The 25,071-nt window shown below is 33.1% G+C and overlaps 1 protein-coding gene across 2 annotated transcripts in view; it reads left to right on the top strand.

Annotated features, from left to right (window-relative positions):
• HERC4 (HECT and RLD domain containing E3 ubiquitin protein ligase 4) overlaps window positions 1-25,071 on the top strand; it is a 128,778-nt gene that overhangs the window by 19,335 nt on the left and 84,372 nt on the right. For both annotated transcript variants that reach the window (XM_054572711.1, XM_054572712.1), the window contains exons 5-8: window positions 3,371-3,447; window positions 6,702-6,923; window positions 8,007-8,098; window positions 16,009-16,139. In XM_054572711.1, coding sequence (XP_054428686.1) covers window positions 3,371-3,447; window positions 6,702-6,923; window positions 8,007-8,098; window positions 16,009-16,139 — 522 coding nt within the window. The remainder of the gene's footprint in view (window positions 1-3,370; window positions 3,448-6,701; window positions 6,924-8,006; window positions 8,099-16,008; window positions 16,140-25,071) is intronic.

Here is a 25,071-nt window from a genome sequence, read left to right on the forward strand (position 1 = left end):
TCTTACAACCTTCACTACGTTGTACATACTAAAAGTAGTTTTTAATCTTTAGTTTGACATTTCATATTTGTTTTAGTAATGAACTATCTGTTGAGACTTTTGAATACATCACAATCACCTATTTTTTTTATTGAACTTATAACCGAATTTCACAAAACTCAACAAATTTCTTTTTCCTTGTTTCTTCTTGTGATAACAAATATAATACTTGAGGTGGTGAAACAAACAGCATTCCCATTGCGCCTTAAATACCTCTTAATGATGGTGCTGTTGGGAAAAACTTTTTCCTTAAGCTAAGTAAATTGAATTTTTAGTCATTTCAATTTTTATTTCTTTCAGAAAAGAGTAATTTGCAACCAAAATGGTTATTGGCTAGAATAATACAAAGCATTCATAGAAACATAGTGACCTCACCTTTGTCATATCCTCTATTGGTTTTATTTTCTCCCACAAGGAATTGTTCTAGAATGGGGTTTTTAATTTAAGATTTTAAAAATTTTGTGATTTTAGGGTTCAAAAGGGATTTATGTGTTAGAATTTTTAAGATTCTCAAAACCGTGATTCATGGCAGAGCTTTCTAGTTTGTATTCCACTGTTCTCCTTAATTATCATATTTACATTTTTGTTTCTGTTCACTTTTGGTATAAGGAACTTCAGTCAGTAATCAATAGATGATTAGTAAATGGGAAAGAAAGGTAACTTAGAGCAGAATTTTATATGACAATTTATTTGAAGGTTGCCCAATAATAAACTATGTATTTGTGACTTTACTATTTTATGAACCTGGATGGGGACCTGAAAGATTTTACATGAGTCCTTTTGCTTTAAAATTCATTGTTTTGATATTTGATGAACATCTATTATTAACTTTAAGCTGTAGTCATTTTTCTTGTTTAGGCTCATTCATTTTTCTTGGACTGATCTGATTTATTGTGACATATACCTAGTTTTTACTCGTATTTTCATGTTTTAAAGGCAGTTTAGTATTTCAGTAAAAATATATTTTTATGAAAGACTGCCAGTAATTTTTTTCTTTTTAAATTTCAGTACCATATCATTTTTTAGATGCAGGGCTTTTTCTAGATTCTTAGAGATGTCAGCAAGCTTTTTAAATTGCACATACATTTTGAATAAAGCATGTATAGAAGACAGGAGGACACTCAAATATATTTGAACAGGTTTTTTAAAATTACTGTATATGATTTTCCTAATAATCAAAAATGTAAATTAAACATTCACATTAGACTGTATTTTCTTAAGAACAGAATTCATTTTTCTACCAAAAGATAAGAGTATATAAATTAAGTGGTACTTTAAAATTAAAGAAGAATGTAAAATTAATGGTAAATAGATTACTTGAAACTCTTATCAGTTTGATAATCTTTCTCTATTTCTAATTTTGTTATGTTTTGAAATCATTACTTCTTGGAGAAAGACTGAAATTATACAATATTAGTTTTCTCTGTAGATCTGAATTTTTGGCTAGTTATTTCTTTTTATATAGGATATATGTTACACCTTTATTTAAAGCAAAAGTTAAGCCTGATTTTACTATCTTTTAGTTTGATGTAAGTTGAAATGAATGTTTTCATGCAAACTTAGAAAAATAATTGTTTGTAATAAAGTTGTAGTTCATTTTTATTTTTTTAAAAAGATTGTATTTATTTATTTTTAGAGAGAGAGGAAGGGAGGGAGAGAGGGAAACATCAGTGTGTGGTTGCCTCTTGTGCGACCCCTACTGGGGACCTGGTCCACAACTGAGGCATGTGCCCTGACAGGGAATAAACCTGCAACCCTTAGATTGCAGGTTGACACTCAGTCCATTGAGCCACACCAGCCAGGGCTGTAGTTTATTACTTTAAAGTTCTATTTATTGGACATATGCGATAAATATTATGACAGGAAGGTGTGATATGATCCTTGTGAGAACAGCTGATTTCTGTTTATAGAAATTAAACATCTTGGTCAAAAGTAAAATTCATTTTCTTAATTTTACTCAGTTTTAAATATATATTACAATAGTTGTAATACAAAAGCGTCAAAGACTTCACAGTTTTCACTTATCCTTTAACAGTGTATTCATTACATACTTTTCTGCAAGGCACTATGGTAGTTGCTAGAGATTCCATGGATGTAAGACACATAGTCTGCCTTCAGAGAGCTTATTGTTTAGTAGTACACTGGTAATAAATGAATAAGTATACCAGTAATTAATAGCGATAAATACTGTGAAGGAAAAAACATAGGATGTTATGAGAATGTAGTTTTTGAGATGTTTTATTTGGTCTGGCAAATTGTACTTCATTAATTCCTGTTTTTGCATTGCTGATGTTTGATTTTGCTAATTGCAGAAAAATGGTATTTGCTACTTTTTAAAATCTGAGGGTAAATTGGATCCTTCTAACTTGTTGGATTCTGCTAAATTGTAGCAGTACAGCTTTTAGGTTTTGTAGTTGAGAACATAAATCCACTAAATAAAAGTATTTTTAATACAATAATATGGGATTAGAGTAACTCATCTTTCTCCTGCTCAAAATTTGATTTGCTGAAGCTGCTTCCCGAAAACCATGAGTATCGACTCTCTGGTCAGAACTTGCTCCGGACTTTCATTTGGCAGAATCAGGTCAGGTGGCAGTATCAGGTAAAGGGAAATAAGAAACATTATGTTTCTTTCTCACTTTTTTTTTTTTAAACGTTCATTCGGTAAAAACAGTAGAATGATCAGGTAAAGGAAACTACTTAAGAAGAACCTAGGATATTTGATGTTATAGTTACTTGATTTTTGTAATATTTTTAAAATTAGCCTTTAGAATCACATTGCAGTTACGGAAAAATCAGAAATGGGAGAAAAAAAGAAACTAAAAATACAAGGGAGAAACACAAGATGACAAATAGATTGAACACATCAGTGATCCTAATAATTGTGAATTGATTAAATTTCCTAAGAAATTGAGTATCACTGATTTAGATGTAAAGCAAAGAATAGCTGAAGGAATAGATTTCATAATGTGTGAATTGGTAGCACCACATGATAGGAATGTTATTTGTTCTTAAGGAGTCTGACAGAGAAAATATATTAAACTAGGGCAAACATCAGTATTAGACAAATTAGATCATGTACATTTGTTTTACAAATATATTGCAAGTTTTATGTGTTAAGCTAAAGATTTTTTAAAATTTTGGTAATGAAAACTTCTAAAATGTAAAAGCACTCTGAGGGATATTTGAGGTAATTGCTAGGCTGGTAGGAAACTACTTGTGCGTAGTAGGTGGTCAATAAATAATATTCAGGATACAAATAACAAGTAGCATTTAGGATACATTTATTAGATGAAATTAGTTGATCCTGATCTCTCTTCTTACTTTCTAGAAATATCAAAAGTTTGTCAGATATCCAGATAATACAGGTTGCTTGCGGTTACTACCATTCACTTGCACTCTCTAAAGGTAAGCATTGTTTTTATTTCCTTTTCTTTTCGGTTTTATTACTTGATACTTTAATTGAGCAAAAAGTTCTCCAAATTTGTTTTTCTTATTTAATATTGTTCTGGTTCTTGATTCTTTTTATTTCCATGCATATTTTAGAATGAGCCTGACAGTTTTCACAGACACACAAACTACTGGGATTTTGGTTGGGATTGCCTTTTCTCTTATAAATCAGTTTGAGGCAAGTCTTTACAAGTCTTTTAGTTCTTGAACTTGCTATAGCCCTCCATTTATTTTAATCTTTTAATTTTTCTCAATAGTATTTTATTGTTTTCTATGGAGTTTTACACTTCTTTGAGATTTTGCTGTAGGTATTTGATTTTTTTTTGTTGTTGTGAATAGTGTCATTGTCAAATGATATGTTGGTAGTATGTTTTCCTGAATGAAATTGATGTTGTTGTTGTTGTTGTTGTTTAATTGTCTTTTTACTTTAGTCTGTTAAATGCTATTCCTTCACAGCTGGGAAAAGTTATAACTTGCCCAGTCTCATTTGATCTCATGGATAAACTTTTTCTAAATGAAAGAAGAGAAGGCCAAGATTTCTATTAGCTTTATTGCTTTCTTTTCTTCTTCATTTAATTACCTCATCTGTCAGCTAAGGATTGTAACTTGGATTAGTAAAGAATCTCCCATATGTTTGGTTTTTTACCATTAAAAAAAAATAAGCTCCAGTGGCTTCTCTAGAAATATCGTTATTTTAATTCATTAAATGTCTAGTCAGGCCTCCCATGAATGAAACACTAGGCTAACAAAAAAGTTAAGAGACAGTTTTAGAAAGACCATTGCACCTAGTGGAAGAGGCAGATACTCAAATAAATAGCTGTGGATCAGAGAAAATACTACTACTACTTTGGTCAAGGTAAAAGTAAAAATGCTAGAGGTATGAAGAAAAAAGTGTAATTATTTCCAGCCAGTAGAATTAGTAACAGTAAGGAGGGGATTGGTATTCTTGAAAAATGCGTAGAATTTATTCAGAATTGTTTAGAAACATGTAGCTAGGGGAAATGTAGAGGGCTGGCTAAGAAGATAGTAAAGGTGTGGAATCCGGAATGACTGTGTTTATTTGAGAATTGACATGTTTTTTTATATGGGTATTGTGAGAGAAAGGGAGACATACTCATACTTCAGCTGAAACTGAATTAAAGACAAATCTGTTACAAAGGCTCTTCAATTTAATACTAGGGAATTTAGACTTCTATAGGTAGTGGGAGGCTGGCATCCCTGTAGTCATTGTTACTTTGCCAACTCCTTTTTATTTCCTTCATCCTTATCCAAGTATATTTTTATTGATTTAGAGAGAAATCAGTGTGAGAGTGGAATATCAATCAGTAGTCTCCCATATGTGCCCCAACTGGGGATCAAACCCAAAACCCAAGTGTGTGCTCTGACCAGGAATCAAACCCACAACCTTCTGGTGTATGGGATGACGCTCCAGCCAACTGAGCCACCTGGCCAAGGTGCCACCTTCTCTTTTGATATTTTACTTTATTTTTTTAAAAGATATTATTTATTTATTTTTAGAGAGGGGAAGGGAGGGAGAAAGAAAGGGAGAGAAACATTAATGTGTGGTTGCCTCTCACATGCCCCCTGCTGGGTACATGGCCCGCAAGCCAGCCATGTGCCCCGACTGGGGATCGAACCAGCAACCTTTTGGTTTACAGGCCAGCACTCAATCCACTGAACCACACTAGCCAGGGCTCTTTTGATATTTTAGTAGGTAGATCCAAAATAAATTTAAACCCAGAGGTTTAACTGTTGAGGGCAGTTTTTTATCTTGATTCATACATAGGTATTCTTTTGCCTTGTTCAGCATTATGCTTAGCACAGTATCTTGTTCATTTAATGAATTTCTTTTCTGATCACTTCGTATGAACTAGGCTTACTAGGGTGTACAGTACAAAGTGGTAAGCAGTACACTGTTGGCCCTTACGGTACAGTACACAAATAGTACTATAATTACATACTATGAGAAATACTATGAGAACTGTAAAGGAGAAAGTTTAGGATATTTAGAACATGTAACAGGGGAACAGAACTTAGTCTTGGAGATCAGAGAGGCTTCCTGCTGGAGGAGAGTAGAAATGAACTAGACAAAGATGAGGGGAAGATTTAGGCGGAGGGAATAGCAAGTGTGTGAGAAGCAAGCATTGGAGAATGTAAAGGAAGGTGAGTATGGCTAGAGTATAATGAAAGGAGAGACTGGTATGAAATGAGTTTGGAAACAGCTCACACAGAACCTTGTAAGACTTATTAAAAACATTTATTCCAAGAGCAGTGAGAAGTCACTGATTTATTTTTTCAGATGAGCAACGTTATCAAATCTGTATTTTTATATTTCTGCGTATATGTACAAATGTCTGCTAGTATGTGCATAGAATATTTCAGGAAGTACCTATCAGTAGTTTGTAAGAGTAGTTGTCTCTTGGCAGAGGAACCAGAGATCTAATTTTGGAGGGAGACTTAACTTTAAGTGTTTACAGTATGACTTTTGAAAAATTAGTTGTCAGTGTATTGGTTATTAGTGTCATTTACTTAATAAAAGTAAATGTCTAAAGTTGCAAAAGCAGGTCACCATGGGGGGCATAAATGACAAGCAGACAGAACTATTACAAGAACCAGGTAAGATGGTGGTGAGTGGATCTATTTGCCTTACTTTTCTTTAGAAAGGAAACTGTATATAACTTGGTGATAAGATAATAGATTGATCTCAATCTCTGTATAAACTAAGAGAGGAGAAGAGTATTAAAGATGACTTTTTGTGTTTATGACTTGTGCTACTCTATTAGTTATGATACCATTTACTGAGATGGTGAACACTGGGAAGAGGTACAGGTATGGAAGGTAGAGTGAGGGTCATGAATTGAGTTTGGGATATACGGAGCTGGAAGTTCCTTGAAGTATCCAAGTGTAGGTGTCAGGTAAACAATTGAATACATGGTTTTATTGCTAGAGGAGATGTCTGGGCTAGATACTAAAAAGAGATAGTTCTTTCCTGAGAAGCATAACATTGTGTGACTTAGCTAAAATCAGTCAACTTAAAGTGTACTAAATATAAAATGTTCATCTAGGTAATATGTTTTTATATAAGAAATAAACTTAATAAAGAGGAATATGTATTTCCATCTGATGAAATTATTTCCAAAATAACTGATGATCTTAAGTGAAACTTTATGTGTGTGAGAAAAATTGTTTATTTTGTGATTTTTGTTTTACAGCAAGTGAAGTCTTCTCTTGGGGACAGAATAAATATGGCCAGTTGGGTTTAGGCATTGACTGTAAAAAGCAAGCTTCACCACAACTGATTAAGTCTTTGATTGGAATCCCTTTTATGCAAGTTGCAGCAGGAGGAGCCCATAGTTTTGTACTCACCCTTTCTGGAGCTATCTTTGGATGGGGACGCAACAAGTTTGGTCAACTAGGTCTTAATGATGAAAATGGTAGGTCTCATTATTATAGATGTACTTTTGAAAAGAGATGATCTTTTGAGATGGATCAATGATTCTTAGTGTCTGAGAGAAATGTACTTAAATCTTCCCTGATAAGAGAGGTGGGGATGAGAGGTTAATTTAAAAATTCCATTTGATTATCGTTTTAGGGGGTGGAGAAGGCCAAGAGGTACCATTTTATAATATAATAAACTATTTAGAAAATTTAACTGCATAAAAATTTTTTGTTGGATGGTCATTAAAAGAAAGTTGAGAAATGTTACTTCACATTGGTAACCTCATTATTGGCCAGCATTGGTGAAAAGAAGCAGTCAAATTATTCTGGAAAGTAACATGAAGCGTTAATCTATTTGAGATTTTCAAGGAAATATTTAAATAATTGGAGTAATTAAATTACTCTTTAGTTTGTGCTTTACTTTTAACATTGGTGCTAGAGTCTTGAAAATATTTTGAATTTAAAAAGTTATAACTATTTGAAACCAGTTGGGATATTGAAATTGATTTTTCATAATTATATTCGGCCAAATGACAATATTTGAAATACAAAAGCTAATTTCATGAAGTTCAACGTAATTGTAATGACTTAAATGGACAAAATTGAATTGTTGATCTAGTAATATCTGGTAATGATAAGCAAATAATACTCTCAAAAAATAATTTTAAAATATTTTTTCTGCATAAGGAAAGTAGATTGGGGCATTATATCTCTTTTCTCCTAGAAAAAAAGGAGGAAGTATAATTTTCAAACTTTTAAGGAGTATCCTATGAGCTTACTTATCATGAAGTGAATATAAAGTATGATGTGTATGGATTAGAAGCAGTCAAATGTCTTTTAAGTTTTTTGATTGCTGATTGGCATTTAAGCAGTTTAACACTTAAATGACTTTTTAAATCCCTCCTTTATCACAGTAGACTAGAAAGGCCTTAGTAGGCTTGTAGTGCAAAATCACTGAGTCGTGGTTAAGATTATTTAATCATCACTGTCCACTGAGCCTGGGAATCTGTAGAGAAAACACACTTTGGAAGAATTTTAACTTAAAAAGTATTGTTAATGTCTCTTGTTGGAATTTTCAGATAGGTATGTTCCTAATTTACTAAAGTCACTAAGAACTCAGAAAATAGTTTATATTTGTTGTGGAGAAGATCATACTGCTGCACTAACCAAGGTATTGTACTCTTATAAAACTTCTTTTATTATTGCTCATAGAATTTATTTCATAATAAGTAAATATTTTCATAATATGTACATTAAAACCTAAGTGTTATTGATGTCTAAAACAATTTATTTTGGATAAAGGACCTAGATTATTATTTGTTCTCTAAAATGATTTACCAATTTGTTTTATGTTATGAAGTGTGAATTGTAATCTTCTGTTAAATGTGATGATAATATATATTGTTGAATTTCTCAGCTTTGTGTGAAATACTGCTTAAATAATATTTTGAATGAAAGAATTCCATTTTAAGTTTGTCAGGCTTGCCATGCTATGTATATCGATTCCACTTATGCATAGCTCTGCCTAATTTTAATTAGCTCCCATTTGGCTTATATATATTATGTAACAAGTAATAGAGAGATTATTTGTTATTATCCATAGGTCAAGTATTATACATGCAGTTATAATGAGCTTTCATCACAATGTTGTTAATGGCTTTACCTGTGACATCTCACTTTTTGGGTATGTGCCAGTTCAGTGTCAGTACTGCATATTGCTTTTCTAATTAGGAGTAAAATGAAAATAAAAATATTAATCTTTACCAGGAATATTATTTATTATAGCCATGTTAACATAAAGGAAGTGGCAAGTTTTCATTGGATAAATTAGAAATTAATGTTTTTGCTTTTTCTTTGTCCTGCATAGTAGATAAAATTGGCAAGAAAAAAATTAACTTCTAATCAGACTTTATAAAACTTTATATAGCCCTACATTGGAATTTTAGGAGAATAAAGAATTATTATTCATCATTATGAAGTACTATAGTATACTGACTTTATATTATAATGACAATTATTAAAGTTAATTTTTAAAAATTGTATATTGCCTGTTAGTAAGGAGGTTTTACTATACTTACCTGCTGATCTCATTACTATAGTTTATTGATTGTTATAATTCAGATTACAAACGTAATCACTAAAATCTTATTAAATCATGTTGGCTTTAACTCTGACATCTCACTTTATTAAGTTATGTGCCAGTTCAGTGTCAGTACTGTGTAGTACTTTTCTAATTATTTTGGTCATTTTCTTTTGGTCACTAATTTTGGTCACTAAAATCTTATTAAATCATGTTGGCTTTAACTCTGACATCTCACTTTATTAAGTATGTGCCAGTTCAGTGTCAGTACTGTGTAGTACTTTTCTAATTATTTTGGTCATTTTCTTTTGGTCACTAATTTTGGTCATTTTCTTTTGTCATTGGCATTTGGGAGAAATAAGGCTGTGTTGAAATAATAGTAAAGAATATTTTTGTATAATATTCTTTGGGACTTATTTTGCAGTTGAAAGATTCACAGTGTTAATGCTTTTAAAACTTAACGTTTCAAATAATTACTCATTATTTTCGTAGGATGTTTAACTATATTTATTGAGTTTTTTTAAATGCTAATTCTATTAATCACCTGTATTCCTCTCTCTAAAAAGAGCTGGTGATACTTATTCACTGGAGTTTTGGGGGTATATTATTTTTAACAAAATCAGATAATTTTAAATATCCCAAAAGTAAAATAGTTTATTGTGCCTTGATTTAAGTTAGAATAGTTCCGTATATCTGTGTATCTTTTGTTTTTCTAAAAGAACTTCTTTGCAATTAAGATTGCAAAGCAGTTTGTTTGTGTAAAACCTGCATTAGGAAAATGACATTAGGAAATATTTTAAAACCGACTTTTTAAAACTACAAATGAGAAGACATGCATAATAATGAAAATGAGGACTATTATAAAGGTGTTAGGATTTCCTGAGTTTATTTACAAATTCATTATGCAAATCACATATAATTATACCTTTTTTTAAAAAGAAAATCCTCACCCAAGGACATGTTCATTGATTTTAGAGGTGGGGGCGGGGAGAGGGAGAAACATCGATTGGTTGCCACCCATATGCACCCTGACCAGGGACTGAACCTGCAACCTAGGTATGGGCCCTGACCAGGGACTGAACCTGCAACTCCTTGGTACATGGGATGATGCTCCGGCCAGGGCACATGTACTTTTCTACTTAGCTATCCCACTTTTAAGAATCTATCACAAAGATACAAAATTTTGTATGCCCAAGGCCATTAATTATGGCATTATTTTAATAGCAAAAGAGTAAAAGAATCCTAATGTCCATGAGTAGCAGCCTGTTTTGGACAACCTGTGGTAACTCCTTGCAGTGGAATACCATGACCTATAAAACAGAATGAGGAAAATCTCTATTATGATGTGGAATGATCTTCAGGATATATTGTTAAGTGAGAAGAAGAAGGGATAGAATAACTTCCTTTTGTATAGGAATCAGTAAAATATAAACATTATATATTTCATTTACATTTTTAAAGTATTGAAGCTAGACCAAATGTAGTTGCTTTACAGTTTTGACTTTGGAACCTAGAAACTATTATAATAAAAAACATATTTTTATGTATTTTTGTACATTTAAACATTTCTTAAAATTTTAAAACAAAAACATAACTTGTGACACAAATACAGATAGAATAGTTCTTTTAGGTCATCATAAATTAAAATATTTTGTTGTACATCACTAGTGGGAAATAGCCTGAGAGTTAACAATACACAAAGAAATGTTAAACTGTATTTTGTAGTCTTAGTCTTAGTAAAATTGGTAGTATTATTTTTTAATATAGAGTAATATAAAGCAAATAAGTACTTATTTTACTGTCATTAGAAACTATGATTTCCAGCGTCAGAGAAAAGCAGATACAAAATGGTAGGTAGGAGTAAAATGAAAATTCTGTGATCTAGAAATAATGTATGATTATAAAATCATACTTTTTTCCTTCTGAATATATGAGAGGCCATGACCATATTAAGGTCCTAGAAGTAATGAACAATATACAGTCTGGAAGCAGTGATCATTCCTTGATTTTTATAGACTCCATACTCAAAAGGATTTCTAGATAAGAATAGTCTTGAGTATTTTTCATTACAAAAAGCTCAAAAGGTCATGTAAGAAGAACAACTTGAAGACACTTCCATTGATTTAAAAAAAATAATGACTGCAGTAAATGGAAATATGGCAAATATATAAAAACTCATTACTTTATAATGATACTCTTGCCCAAATTAATAAAAAGCACACTTAATTGCTTATCTTCAGAGGTTTCTAGGACAACTCATTTTTCTAAAAATTAGTAAAGAAAGAAACATTTCTCCTGCCTCTTACTAGCCAGTTGTATTTCAGAGTAACTTAATAGTTGATGAATGAAATTCTCTTTAGAAGAATTCCAACTAATAAATCCAGAAGAAATAAGAGTAGGAAATCTCCATTTTATACTTTCTAATAAAATAACGGATCTAGGTCAAGATCAGCAATGTTAGGCTTAATGAGGATGGATTAGGCTAAAAACACATTGACTTATTTAAAAAAATTATAGTTGATATACAATATAATTTTTTTTCATTTAGACCTACTTACTTTAAACATCACCAACCAGACATGCTTTCTGACATTATGTAATAGAATAACTAGGAAAATTTAAACATGTTCTCAGTATTAGATGATATTAAGAAATTAATGGTAAAAGCATCTGTTCGTCAAGAGGATGTAACAGTTGTACCTATATAGCACTCAACATAGGAACACCTAAATATATTAAGCAAATATTAACAGATTTTAAGGCAGAAATAAGATTAAAATACAATAATAGTAGGGTACTTTGGTACCCTACTTTTAACAATGGATAGATCATCTACACAGAAAATCAATAATGCAATACTGTGCTGAACTGCACTTTCTATCAAGTGGACGTAACAGGCATATACAGAACATTTCATCCAGCAGCAGCAGCAGAATACCTATTTTTCTCAAGCACATGATGGAACATTCTACAGGAGAGATATGTTAAGTCACAAAACAAGTCTGAACAAATTTAAGAAGGTTGAAATCATATCAGTTAACTTTTCTGGCCAAAATGATAGGAAACGAGGAATCAGTAATAGGAGAAAAGCCAGAGTATTCCCAATGTGTGCAAATTAAAAAGTGTACTCTTGAACAAACAGTAGGTCAAAGAAGAAATAAAGGGGTGATCAAAAACTGTCTGGAAAAATGAAATTGGAAACACAGCATACCCATACTCATGGGATGTAACAAAAGCCCAGGACCAGATGGCTTCACTGGTGAATTCTACACTTTGAAAAACAATAAATGCTAATTTATCTCAAGTTCTTTCAAAAAATGAAAAACAATAAATGCTAATTTATCTCAAGTTCTTTCAAAAAACTGAAAAGTAAGTAAATCTTCCAGACTTGTTTTATGAGTCCAGCATTATCCTGATACTAAAGCCACACAACACTGCAAGAAAAGAAAATTATAGGCTAGTATCCCTGATAAACATAGATGCAAAACTGCTCAACAGAATAATAGCAAAATCAAATCTAACAGTATGTTATAGTAATAATATACTGTGATCAACTGGGATTTATCCCTGGGATGCAAGGATGGTTCAGTATGTGCAAATCAATCAGTGTTGTAAACCACATTAACAAAACGAAGGATACTCAATAGGTGCAGAAAAAGAATTTGACAAAATTCAACATCCTTTTGTGATAGCTCTCAACAATTTAGGTATAGAAGAGTATAACTCAAAATGAAAAAGGACATATATGAGGAAACCACGGCTAACAGCATATTTAGTGGTGAAAAGGTGAAAGCTTTTTCAGTAAGATCAGAAATAAAATGAGGATGCCCACTCTCACTACTTTTATTCAGGGTAATAGTGGAAGTCCTAGCCAGAGCAGGCAGGAAAAAGGAATAGAAGGCATCCAAATTAGAAAGAAAATGAGAGTGTTTCTGTTTGTAGGTGACATTATATATAGAAAATTCTATTCTAAAGAATACAAAATTATGTTAGAACTAATAAATGGATTCAGTAAAGTTGCAGGACACAAAATCAATGTACAAAAATCAATTGTATTTCTATACACTAAGAAAAATCTATCATAAAGAGGAAAAAAGCAATCTCATTTATAGTAGCATAAAAAAATTGTGTTAGCTAAAACAGCAGTCCCCAACCCTTAGGCACCAGGGACCAGTTCACTTGCTCACTTGCCTGCTGCTCACCTGCTCTGTGCTGCCTGGTCTGTTGCCCAGGAGTTGGGGACCCCTGGGCCAAAAGGTTTGTTTTTTTTTACCTTTAAGATAGCTCTAGTAGCGCTTAGTTGTCTTTAACTATATTCAGAAAAATTTTGTTAAGTTGTATTATGACAGCTGTCATATCAACATGCATTTAAAAAAAACTTACCAAATTGGTGAATTTTTGTGTGGCCATTTTAATATTGGAGGTGGAAGAAAACACGCAACATTTTTGGCATGTTATTCTTAATTTTTTCAAAAAAGGCGAAAATGCAATTGAAACAAAAAAATTTTGTGCAGTGTATAGAAGGTGTGAATGATCAAATGTGTAAGAAGTGGTTTGCAAAATTCTGTGCTGGAGGTTTCTTGCTGAATGATGCTCCATGGTCATTCAGGTAGACCAGTTGAAGTTGATAGCCATCAAATTGAGACATTAATTGAGAACCAGTCAATTTTCTACCACATGGGAGATGGCCGGCATACATATCCAAATCAAGCACTGAAAATCACTTGCACCAGCTTGGTTATGTTAATCGCTTTGATGTTTCAGTTCCACATAAACGGGAAGAAGAAACCTTCTTGACCATATTTCTGCATGTGATTCTCTACCTAAACGTAATGAAAACATTCCGTTTTTAAAACAAATTGTGACTGGAATGAAAAGTGGATACTTTACAGTAATGTGGAATGGAAGAGATCATGGGTGAAATGAAGCACCACCAAACACACCAAAGGCAGGTTTTCATCCAGAGAAGATGGTGGTGTATATATGGTGGAATTGTAAGGGAGTCCTCTATTATGAGCTCCTTCCAGAAAACTGAATGATTAATTCCAACAAGTACTGCTCCCAGTTAGACGAACTGAAAGCAGCACTCCATGAAAAGTATCCGGGATTAGTCAACAGAAAATACTCAATCTTGCATCAGTATAATGCAGGACGGCATGTTTCTTTGATGACCAGACAAAAACTTACAGCTGGCTGGGAAGTTCTGGCCCATCTTCCATATTCACAAGACATTGCACGTTCAGATTTCCATTTCTTTCAGTCTTTATACAATTCTCTTCAATGGAAAAATTCTCAATTCCCTGGAATAATGCAAAAGGCATCTGGAGGCATCAAAAAGATAAGTTTTGGGAAGATGGAGTTATGCAGTTGCCAGAAAGATGACAGAAGGTAGTGAGGGAAAATGGTGAATATGTTCTTCAACAAAGTTGTTGGTGAAAATGAAAAATATGTCTTTTGTTTTTACTTTAAAGCCGAACAAACTCTTTGGCCAGCCCGATACGTAGGAATAAGTTTAGTGAATGAGGTGTAAGACCTTTACACTGAAAACTGTATAAAACAATAATGAAGGAAATTGAAGATGATACAGATAAATGGAGAGCTATCTCATGTTCTTGGATTGGAAGAATTAATGATATTAAAATATCCATACTACTCAAAGTGATATAGTTCAATCCTTATCATAATTCCAGTGGAATTTTAAACACAACAGACAATTTTAAAGTTAGTATGGAATCACAGGTGACCCAGAATAACCAAAGCAATCTTAAGAAAGAGTTGGAGACATCACACTTCCTAGTTTCAAATTACATTATAAAAAGAATAATCAAAACAGAACTGTACTGACATAAAAACACATAAACTAATCAAAATGAATAGCTAGTTCAGCACTAAACTCACATATGTAGTCTGAGCTAATCATTGATGGGGCACTGAGAACACCCAATGGCAAAAGAGAGTCTCTTCAATGAATGGTGTTGGCAAAATGATCCCTAGCTTGTACCACTCACAACATTGTTACACAAAATAGAATAAAGATATAAATGTAAGCTGTGAAACTGAAAAACTCTTAGAAGAAAATGTGGTGGGGAATCTCTTAGACACTAGTCTTGGTAATCATTTTTTGGATATGATACTAAAAGCACAGGTATCAAAAACAAAAATGAAAATGAATGGGGGACTTAAACTGAAGAGACTATTTTAAAGCAAAGGGAACAGTCAACAAAATGAAAAGACAGCCAGTGGAATGGGAGAAAATATTTGTAAATCATACCTGATAAGCATTAATATTAAATATATATAGTCTTTAATTTTGTGTATTTGAAATTTTCTTTGATAAAAGTTAAAAAAAATCAATTTACTTACATAGCAATATGTATACTTAAGCTACTAAATGATATAAGCGGGATATAAATTGTATATATAGCTAAAAATATGAAGAAAAACAATTGAAAAATACTAATTTTGCTTGTGAGTGTGTGTGTGTGTGTGTATATATATATATATATAACCTCTAGTCTAATTATATACTTTTATAAAAATTTTAAAGACCATTTATATTGTGTGCTAAAATATCTGTATTTGTGCACTCTGGTTACATATATTCTTCGCACAGCTTTTATGTTAAAAATATAACTATTTTAAAAACTGAAGATATTTTAATGGTTTTGTCAAATTTTATAGGTGTGTACTTGGTATTCAACAAGAATATAATGATAAAAGGCAATGCAAAAGTAATTATTAGTGTCTCTTTAATGATGACTTCAACTAAATACAATGACAAGACCATAATTAAATACTTTAAAAATATCTGAAAATATTTAGCCATGAACCTGGAGCTCTTTTCATTTTAAGGCATTTTACCTTAAAAAGTCAGGTATTTGTTAAATTGTGAAGATAATAAAAGTAAAAATTAGCTCCATATTAAAGTTTTAATTTATTTTCCTGAAGCTTATTTTCTTTTTATCAGGCCTTCTAATGTTAAAGGGTTTTGTCTTTTTTAGGAAGGTGGAGTGTTTACTTTTGGAGCTGGAGGGTATGGGCAGTTGGGTCATAATTCTACTAGCCATGAAATAAACCCAAGGAAAGTTTTTGAACTCATGGGAAGCATTGTGACTCAGATTGCTTGTGGAAGGTAAGCTATTATGTAAGAGTATTTTGGTGTCTATAACACAATTATTTAGGGACGTTTAAAAAAACAAACAAACCAGAGGCCTTTTCTCTTTCTTTCTTCTTTTTTTAACACCTGCTATGTCGTGAATTCAGAGGAAATGCATTCCAACAGCCTAAGCTTCTTTCCATTGGTTCTCACAGTGTGATTCTCTGGGTGGGAATAGGCTGGTACTTCAGTTGAACCCCCAAGTACCTTTTCTTTTGGCATACTTTTCATTTTGAAAATTTTCCTTTACATGCTTCAGTAAGCTCTCTCAGCTCTTAAGAGTACTTAATATGCTCAATACATAACATTAATTCTCTTTGCAAGAATAATCATGCTCTTGTCTGTTTACAACAGTATCCACGGCATGCTGGGTAACACTGTAGGCTCTTCCATTTTTGCCATCGTAACATTTCTTTTTGGACAGTGCCTTTCCCTTGATGTCTATAATATCATCTTTTTTGTAAATTTCCATGTACAAAGGAACAACTTCATATTTTCTAAAAGCCCTAGAGAGCATAGGGGTGCCTCTCCTTTTTCCCTTTGTGTTGGTCATTTTTGCAAATTAGTAGAAGATAGCAGTTCCAACTAAAGTAAGGATTTTTTTTTTTAAATCCTCACCCAAGGACATGCTCATTGATTTTTTTGAAAGAGGGGACGGGAGGGAAAGGGACCTACAACCTAGGCATGTGCCTTGACTGGAAATTGAATGTGCGACCTTTCAGTTTACAAGATGACACTCCAACTGAGTCACACGGGCCAAGGCAAGGATTTCTTTTAATAAGCTGTTTAGGAATCTAGTAATCTAAGATTTTAAAAATAATTCTCCTCTAACTGCCTGATTTGCTGCTGAGGAGTCACAGTAACAGGAGAAACATCTTCTATACTGATTATTTCACCTATCTTTATCTGAGGCAAGATAGTGTAAGTGTAATAATTGTATTTATTGTCTATAGCATCACACTTGAAGAGAACTATAGGTCCATCTTTTTTGTTTGTTTTCTCCTTTTTTTTTTAAAGAATGAGGGAATTGACCAATTATTTATTTAACACATAAGATTAGTTAATGGTAAAAGTTAAATTAGGATACAGATCTCCTGATTCCCAGTTGTTGGGAGTAAGTAGAAGAGTCAGAGCTTGGAAATTGAGCTTCACCTTTGGTGGTTTAAATTAGACCCAAAGAGCCAAAATGTACTTTGACTAGTTAACTCATTTTTGAACATTTTGCGTAATTTTTTTCCACCTACTATGTGTTCTTATATAATATAGTTTAGTTTTGCCAACTGTTAGCTTCAGATACATGGGATTACACTGTAGGGAGACTGATGACTTTTTTTAACATCATGCTTAGATGATTATCCATATGTGTAGCTATGGCTCCTCATCACTAGGTCTCATTGCTATGTTTTATTTAATTATATGCACATGGCCGTGTCTGGTGTGGCGCACTAGATTGAGTGATGGCCTGTGAGCTGAAAGGATGCTGGTTTGATTCCCAGTCACGGCACATGCCTGTGTTGAGGGCCAGGTCCCCAGTTGGGGGTGTGCAAGAGGCAACAGATCGATGTTTCTCTTGTACATCAATGTTTCTCTCCCTTTCTTTATTCCTCCCTTCTCGTCTCTCTAAAAATAAATAAATAAATCTTTAAAATTAAAAAAAATTATATGCATATATAATTTTGTACTAATTCTATTGCTAATGGGCATTTGGGTACTTCCAGTTTTTGGTAATTACAAATAATGTTGCTTAAACATTTATTATATGATATACATAAGTCTTTGTATTTCTAAAGTACGTGCCTAGAATAGAATTACTGGGTTGGAGAGGGTACTTAACTTGAATTTTGTGAATTAATGTTACCATATTTACCAAAATGGTTATGCCAGTTTATTGTATATTCCCATTACTGTTCTATGAGAATTCCTGACAGTGTCTTTGTCACCATTTGGTATTTTTAAATTTTTTAATTTTTGGATATGTAGTATTAATCATGATTTTAATTTTCATTTTTATGATATATAGGGATTGCATTGAATCTGTAGATCACTTTGGGAATAATTGATATCTTTTTGTTTTTAAAGATTTTATTTATTTATTTTTAGACAGAAGGGAAGGGAGAAAGAGAGGGAGAGAAACATCAATGTGTGGTTGCCTCTTGTGCACCCTCTGCTGGGGACCTAGCCTGCAACCCGGACATATGCCCTGACTGAAAATCGAACCAGCGGCTGTTTGGTTCATAGGCTGGTGCTCAGTCCACTGAGCCACACCAGCTAGAGCTGGTATCTTACCATTACTAAGGAAGTATTGATATCTTAACAGTATTAAGTTTCCCAATCCATGAATATGGGATTTATTTTCATTTATTTATATCTTCAATTTATTTTAGTAATCTTTTATAGTTTTCATTATCTTTTACCTTTTTGCTAAAGTTAATTCTTAAGTATTCTCTTTGATACTATTGTAAATGGCATTGTTTTCTTAATTTCTTTCTGGATTGTTTGGCATAGTGTATAGAAATGTGACTGAATTTTGCATGTTGATTTCTTATCGTGTTTTGATGAAATTTTTATTAGTTCTAATAGTGTGTGTGTGTGTGTGTGTGTGTGTGTGTGTAATCTTTAAAGTTTTCTACATATGAAGTCATTTAACCTGTATACAGAGATAATTTTACTTAATCTTTTTCTGTTTAGATGCCTTTTATTTCCTTTCCTGCGTAAGTGCCCTGGCTAGAACTTCTAGTACCAAGTTTAATATAAGTGATCAAAGTAGGCATTTTTTGCCTTGTTCTTAATCTTAGGGGAAAATCTTTCAGTCTTTAATTACTGAGTATGATATGTGCTATGAGTTTTTCGTATATGGCTTTTAATATGTAGAGTTGGTTTTCTTCTATTTCTAGTTTAAAGGCTTTTATCATGAAAAAGTGTTGACTTCTGTGAATTTTTTTCTGCATCAGTTGAAATGATCATGTGAGTTTTTTGTTTATTCTGTTTATGGTATATATTAACATTGATTAATTTTTGTATGTTGAACAGTCCTTGCATTACAGGAATAAATTCCATTTGGTTATGCTGTGTAGCCTTTTCAATATGCTACTGAGGTCATATTGCTAGTGTTCTCTTGAAAATTTTTGTATTGATGTTGATAAGGGATCATGGTCTGTATTTTCTTTGAAGTGTGCTTATCTGGTTTTGATATCAGGACTATGCTGGCCTCCTAAAATGAGTTTCATTTCTTCAGGGTTTTTTTTGGAAAAGTGTGAGGAAGATTGGTGTTAGTTCTTTAAATGTTTGATAATATTCATCAATGAAACCATCTGGTGCAAAGCTTTGTTAGGAGATTTTTGATTATTGATTCATTCTTTTTACTAGTTATAGGTCTATTCTGGTTTTTCTATTAATTTAATGTTAGTATGTTTTGTAGTTCTAGGAATTTTTCCATTTCATCTACATATGAATCTAATTTTCTATGTCATCTACATATGAAATGTAATTTTGTTGGCAAATTATGGTTTATGGAACTCTCTTATGTCCATTTGTATTTCAGCAGCATTGGTAGTAATATCTCCACTTTCATTTCTGATTGTAATAATTTGAATCTTTTTTTTTAGTCAGTCTTGCTAACGTGTTATCATTTTTGTTGATATTTACAAAGGGCCAACCTCTTGTTTTGTTGACTTGAGCTGTGTTTCTATTTTCCTCTTTCATTTATCTCAGCTCTAATCTTTATTTTTTAAATTTTTTAAATCTGAGGAATAATAAAAGGTGGATACATGTGCATGGGGAATTCACATAGGCATGAAAATTCCAAAGACAATGAGGCAACGTTGGGTATATCAGACATTTTGGGCAAAGGAAAATGGAGTATTAGATTTCAGTAGTGAGAATGGGGTATTTACAGGTTAATGAGGAAGAGTGGCAAACATGTGTGAGGAAACTCCTTGCTAGGCTACCCAAACAGTGGGGCATGGGGTGTCTAGCTAACAGGCACCTGCCTGAAGCCCTCTTATTTACTATACCTTCAAATTAGGATAAGGAGACATCCTGACATCTTCCTGAAGCAGATTTCTCTGTCTCAATCTCTTGGGATTGGCTCTGATCTTTGTTACTTCCTTTCTTCTGCTAGCTTTGGGTTTAGTTCATTATTTTTTTTTAGGTCTTTATGTTATAAAGTTAGGTTTTTTTATTTGAAATCTTTGTTTTTTAATGTAAGCATTTATAACTGTAAATTTGCTTCTTAGAACTGCTTTCCCTGCATCTCTTTAAGTTTTGATGTGTTATATTTCCTTTTTCATTCATCTCGTATCTTTTGTTTTTCATGTAATTTCTTTGTTTCATTGGTCATTTAATTTCCACAAGTTAGTGAATTTTCTAGCTTCCTTATGTTACTGATTTCTCATATTACCATTTTATTTGGTTGGAGAAACTATTTTGAAGGTATCTCTTATCTTTTTAAATCTATGAGACCTAATTTCTGACCCAACATATAGTCTATTTTGGAGAATATTCCCTATGCATTTAAAAAGAATGTGTATATGTTGTTGTTGGGTAGAATGTCATGTTATAAATAGTTGGTTTACTGTTTTGTTCAAGTTCTGTGTTTCCTTACTTATCTTCTGCCTGGTTATTCTGTTATTGGGAATGAGGTATTAATGTCTAACCTTTATTGTAGAACCATATTTCTCTCTTCAATTCTGTCAGTCTTTGCTTCATGTATTTTAGTGCTCTTCTGTTACTAGATACATGAATGGTCTTAATTGATTTTATCTTATTGCTGTATTGAGTCTGTGTTAAATATAATGTCCTTCTTTGTCTCTTGTAACCTTTTTGGACTGAAAGTTTATTTTTTCTGATAAGAGTATGGCCACCCTGTTCTCTTTTGGTTATTTGTATGGGATATCTTTTTTGTCTTTTCACTTTCACCCTATTTGTATTTGGATCTAAAATGAAGTCAGTTGTAGATAGTATAAAGTTGGGTAACTTCTTAAAAAATCCATTCTGCCAAACTTTGTCTTTTGAGTGGATAATTTACTCTATTTACATTTAAAATAATTACTGAGATGTATGGACTTCTATTATTTTGCTGTTTGCTTTCTATATGTCTTAGATTTGTCCTTCATATCCTGCATTACTATTTCTTAAGTATTTAGTTTATTTTTTTTGCAGTGAAATGTGAAATTCCCTTCACATTTCCTTTTTTGTGTTTTAATTTCCTTCACATTTTCTTTTTTTACATATTCTGTAGCTATTTTAGTTACTATGGGGTTTACATTTAATATTCTAAAGTTATAACTAATTCAAATTTATACTAGGTTAACTTCAATAACATACAAAGACTCTCTTCCTATGGAGTTCTTTTCTCACCCCCTCTCAGTTATTGATGTGCAAGATAAATTATTTGTATGTCGTATATCCAAAAACAGAAATTAATAATTTTATGCAATAATCTCTGAAGTAGAAAACAAAATGTGGGGAAAAAAATAGAAAACAAAATATGGAGTTTTAAACCAAAATTACAATAACACTAGCTTTTATAATCACACATGTATTTACCTTTATTGAGATACTTATTTTTAATATAGCTTCAGAAAGGTTTTGCTGGATATCAGATTTTTGGCTGGGCGTTTTTCTTTCAGCACTTTGAACATTAACCCCTTATCAGATATATTGGTGAATATGTCCTCTCATTCTGTGGGTTGTGTTTTTATTTTGTGGATGCTTTCCTCTGCTGTGCAAAAAAACTTCTTTTTAAATGCAGATCGATTTTATTTTTTATAAATGTCAAAATCCATTATAAAATATTAAAAATTTTTGATCCATTATAAAGTCCCAGCAATTAAAACAACATGACACCAGCAAGAAAATAATCAAGTAGATCAGTGAAATAAAATGAGCATTCTAGAAACAAATGTATGTATCTGTCTAACACTGTAATATATGATTAAATTGATATTTCAAATCAATGAGGAAAGTAAGGCTTATTCAACAAATAAGGTGCACGGACTGCTGTTACTTGAAATAAAACAAATATAGAGCCCTATTTCACACATTATACAAAATATATTTAGGTGAGTTAAAAATCAGTATGTAAAATCTAAGGAGTTTTAGGAGAAAATACAAAATAATATTTTTCTTACCCTGAAGTAAAGTGTTCAAACACGGAAGCTACAAAGTAAAATATTGACAATATGAATATAAAACATTTAAGACTATACAGTAATATACATATAAAGGACAAGTAATAGAATCGAAAAGTATTTGCAACACATCTATAAAAGGGTTAAGAGTTTTTTTGGGGCAGGGGAAATCCACAAACATTAAATCAAAAAATGGATAAAGAATACCAAAATGGCATTTAAAGATTTTTAAAAATAATAGAAATATGCAAGAAGTATACAAAAACAGGTTTAGTTTTAACAAATAATAAAGTAACAAAATGACACATTGTCACAATCAGATTAACAAGTATTAAAAATATTGGTAATATCAAGTATTAGTGACTGTAAAAGGAACTGGGTATTCATAGATTCTTCATCTTCTTAAAGCAGTCCCTTTAGCATATTTTGCAGTGCTGGTTTGGCAGAGGTGTATTCTTTTAGCCTTCTTTTGTCTGGGAAGCTCCTTATTTCGCCTTCCATTTTAATTGAGAGCCTTAATGGGTAGAGCAGTCTCGGTTGCAGGCCTTTGCTTTTCATGACTGGGAATATTTCTTGCCATTCTCTTCTGGCTTGCAGTGTTTCTGTTGAGAAGTCAGCCGCTAGCCGAATTGGGGCTCCCTTGTATGTTACTACCTGTTCCTCCCTTGCTGCCTTTAGGATTCTGCCTTTGTCTTTGATTATTTGCCATTTTAATGATGATGTGTCTTGGAGTGGGCCTCATTGGGTTCCTCTTGAATGGGACCCTCTGTGCTTCCTGGACCTGTGTGACGTTTCCTCTCCTCCAATTAGGGAAGTTTTCCATAACTACTGTTTCAAACAGGTTCTCTATCCCTTCCTCCTCTTCTCCTTCTGGTATCCCTATTATACGGGTGTAAAGTACGTTTCAGGTTGTGCTCCTCCATTCACTCCTCTGCATTTCCCTAAACGCCTCTTCTTTCTTTTTGAGTCTCTTTTCATTTTCTTGCTCTTTCTGGGAGCTTTTTTCTACCTTGTCCTCCAGCTTGCTGATTCGATCCTCTGCTTCATCTAGCCTGCTTTGGATTCCTTCTACTGTGTTCTTCAATTCAGAAATGGTATTCTTCATTTCCTCTTGCCTCTTATTGATGGTTTCTATGTCCTTTTTCATGCTGATATAGTTTGCAGTAAGTTCCTCGTAGTTTCCCTGTAGTTTTTTGTAATTCTCTTTGAGCCCACTGAGTTCATTGAGCTTCCTTACAACCGTTGTTTTGAACTCAGTAACTGATGGTTTACTTGCCTCTATTTCATTTAGTTCTCTCTGTGGGGATTCCTCCTTTCCCTTTGATTGGGGGGTGTTTCTTTGTCTTCCCATTATTTTTGAGACTCTTCTTTTTTGCCTCTACTTCTTAAATTGATCTGTATGATTTCCTGACTTCGTGGTCTGAACTTCCATGGTAGGAGACCACTGTATTTTCTTTCAGGATCTGTATCTGATGATGTCAGCTCTTGATCCCATCTGACCTTAGGCAGTCTTCGAGACCTCCAGGAACCTACTGTCTGTGGCTGGCTCCTTCAGCTGTTAATCTAGTCACTCTGTACGCAGCAGTCAGGCTTAGCCACCACAGGGCAAGGCAGAGTCCCTGTGTGAATGGGGTTATTGTGTCCTCTCACGCTGCTGCCACTCAAGAGGCGTGGTCTTTCCCGAGTCAGATGTCTGCTGCCATTCGGGGGATGAGTCAGCACTGGGATCCCGCCAGCTTCTCTCTCCATTTTCTACCCAAAGCTGCTTTCCTCAGTCTCTCCTCTGGTGTCTCTAGCCCACTCTGCCCCCACCTTTGCTGAAGCCCAGGGTAAGTGGCTACAAGTGAAATTTTATGCATTAGCCCTTTAAAAGTCTCTGCATCTCTGGCAGAGAGAAGCCCTGCTGCTTTTCACAGCTGGCTGTTATCTGTGCACTTTTGGGCTCTGGTGCTGTAGGCAGCAGATCTCCACTTATGGTTTAGACCCTGCTCTTCTCTGGGGGATCCAACTGGCCATTTCAGAATCCTTCTGGTGCTGCAGCCTGTGGACACCCCACCTACCTTCTCTAGTCTTTACCACACTCCTTACCAGTTAGGTTGTGCTAAAGCTGATTCTTCTGTCTCTGAGGTTATAAGGCTTCTCTCTCACTATTGTTCAGTTGTTTGTTCCAGGTGATTTCTCCACAATTCAGTTGTAATTCCAGATTGATCCTGGGAGGTCAGTGTGACTTCCATTCACTCCTCTGCCATCTTGATTTCTCTCTCTGACTTTAATTTGATGAAGTCCCATATGTTCATTTTTTCTTTTGTTTCCCTTGCCTGAGGAGATACATCAGAAAAAATACTGCCTCAAGCACTGTCCAAGATTTTACTGCCCATGTTTTCTTCGAGGATTTTTATGGCTTCAAGTCTAACATTTAAGTCTTTCATCCGTTTTGACTTTATTCTTCTATGTGGTGTAAGAAAGTGGTTGGTTTCATTTTTTTGTATGTATTTGTCCAATTTTCCCAACACCATTTATTGAATAAACTATGTTTAGCCCACTGTATGTGCTTGCTTCTTCTACTAAATAGTAATTGACTGTAAAGTTTTGGGTTTATTTCTGCGCTTGTTGATGTGTCTGTTTTTATACCAGTACCATGCTGTTTTGAGTATTATGGCCTTATAGTATAGTTTGATATTAGGTAGTGTGATTCCTCTAAATTTATTCTTCTTTCTCAGAGTCACTATTGCTATGCTAGGGCTTTTGTGGTTCCATATATATTTTTGAAATATTTG

This window comes from Pteronotus mesoamericanus, unplaced genomic scaffold (genome assembly GCF_021234165.1).
Source record: "Pteronotus mesoamericanus isolate MK-2021 breed Mesoamerican mustached bat unplaced genomic scaffold, CSHL_Meso_final contig_24, whole genome shotgun sequence".
In the NCBI taxonomy this organism is placed as follows: domain Eukaryota; kingdom Metazoa; phylum Chordata; class Mammalia; order Chiroptera; family Mormoopidae; genus Pteronotus; species Pteronotus mesoamericanus.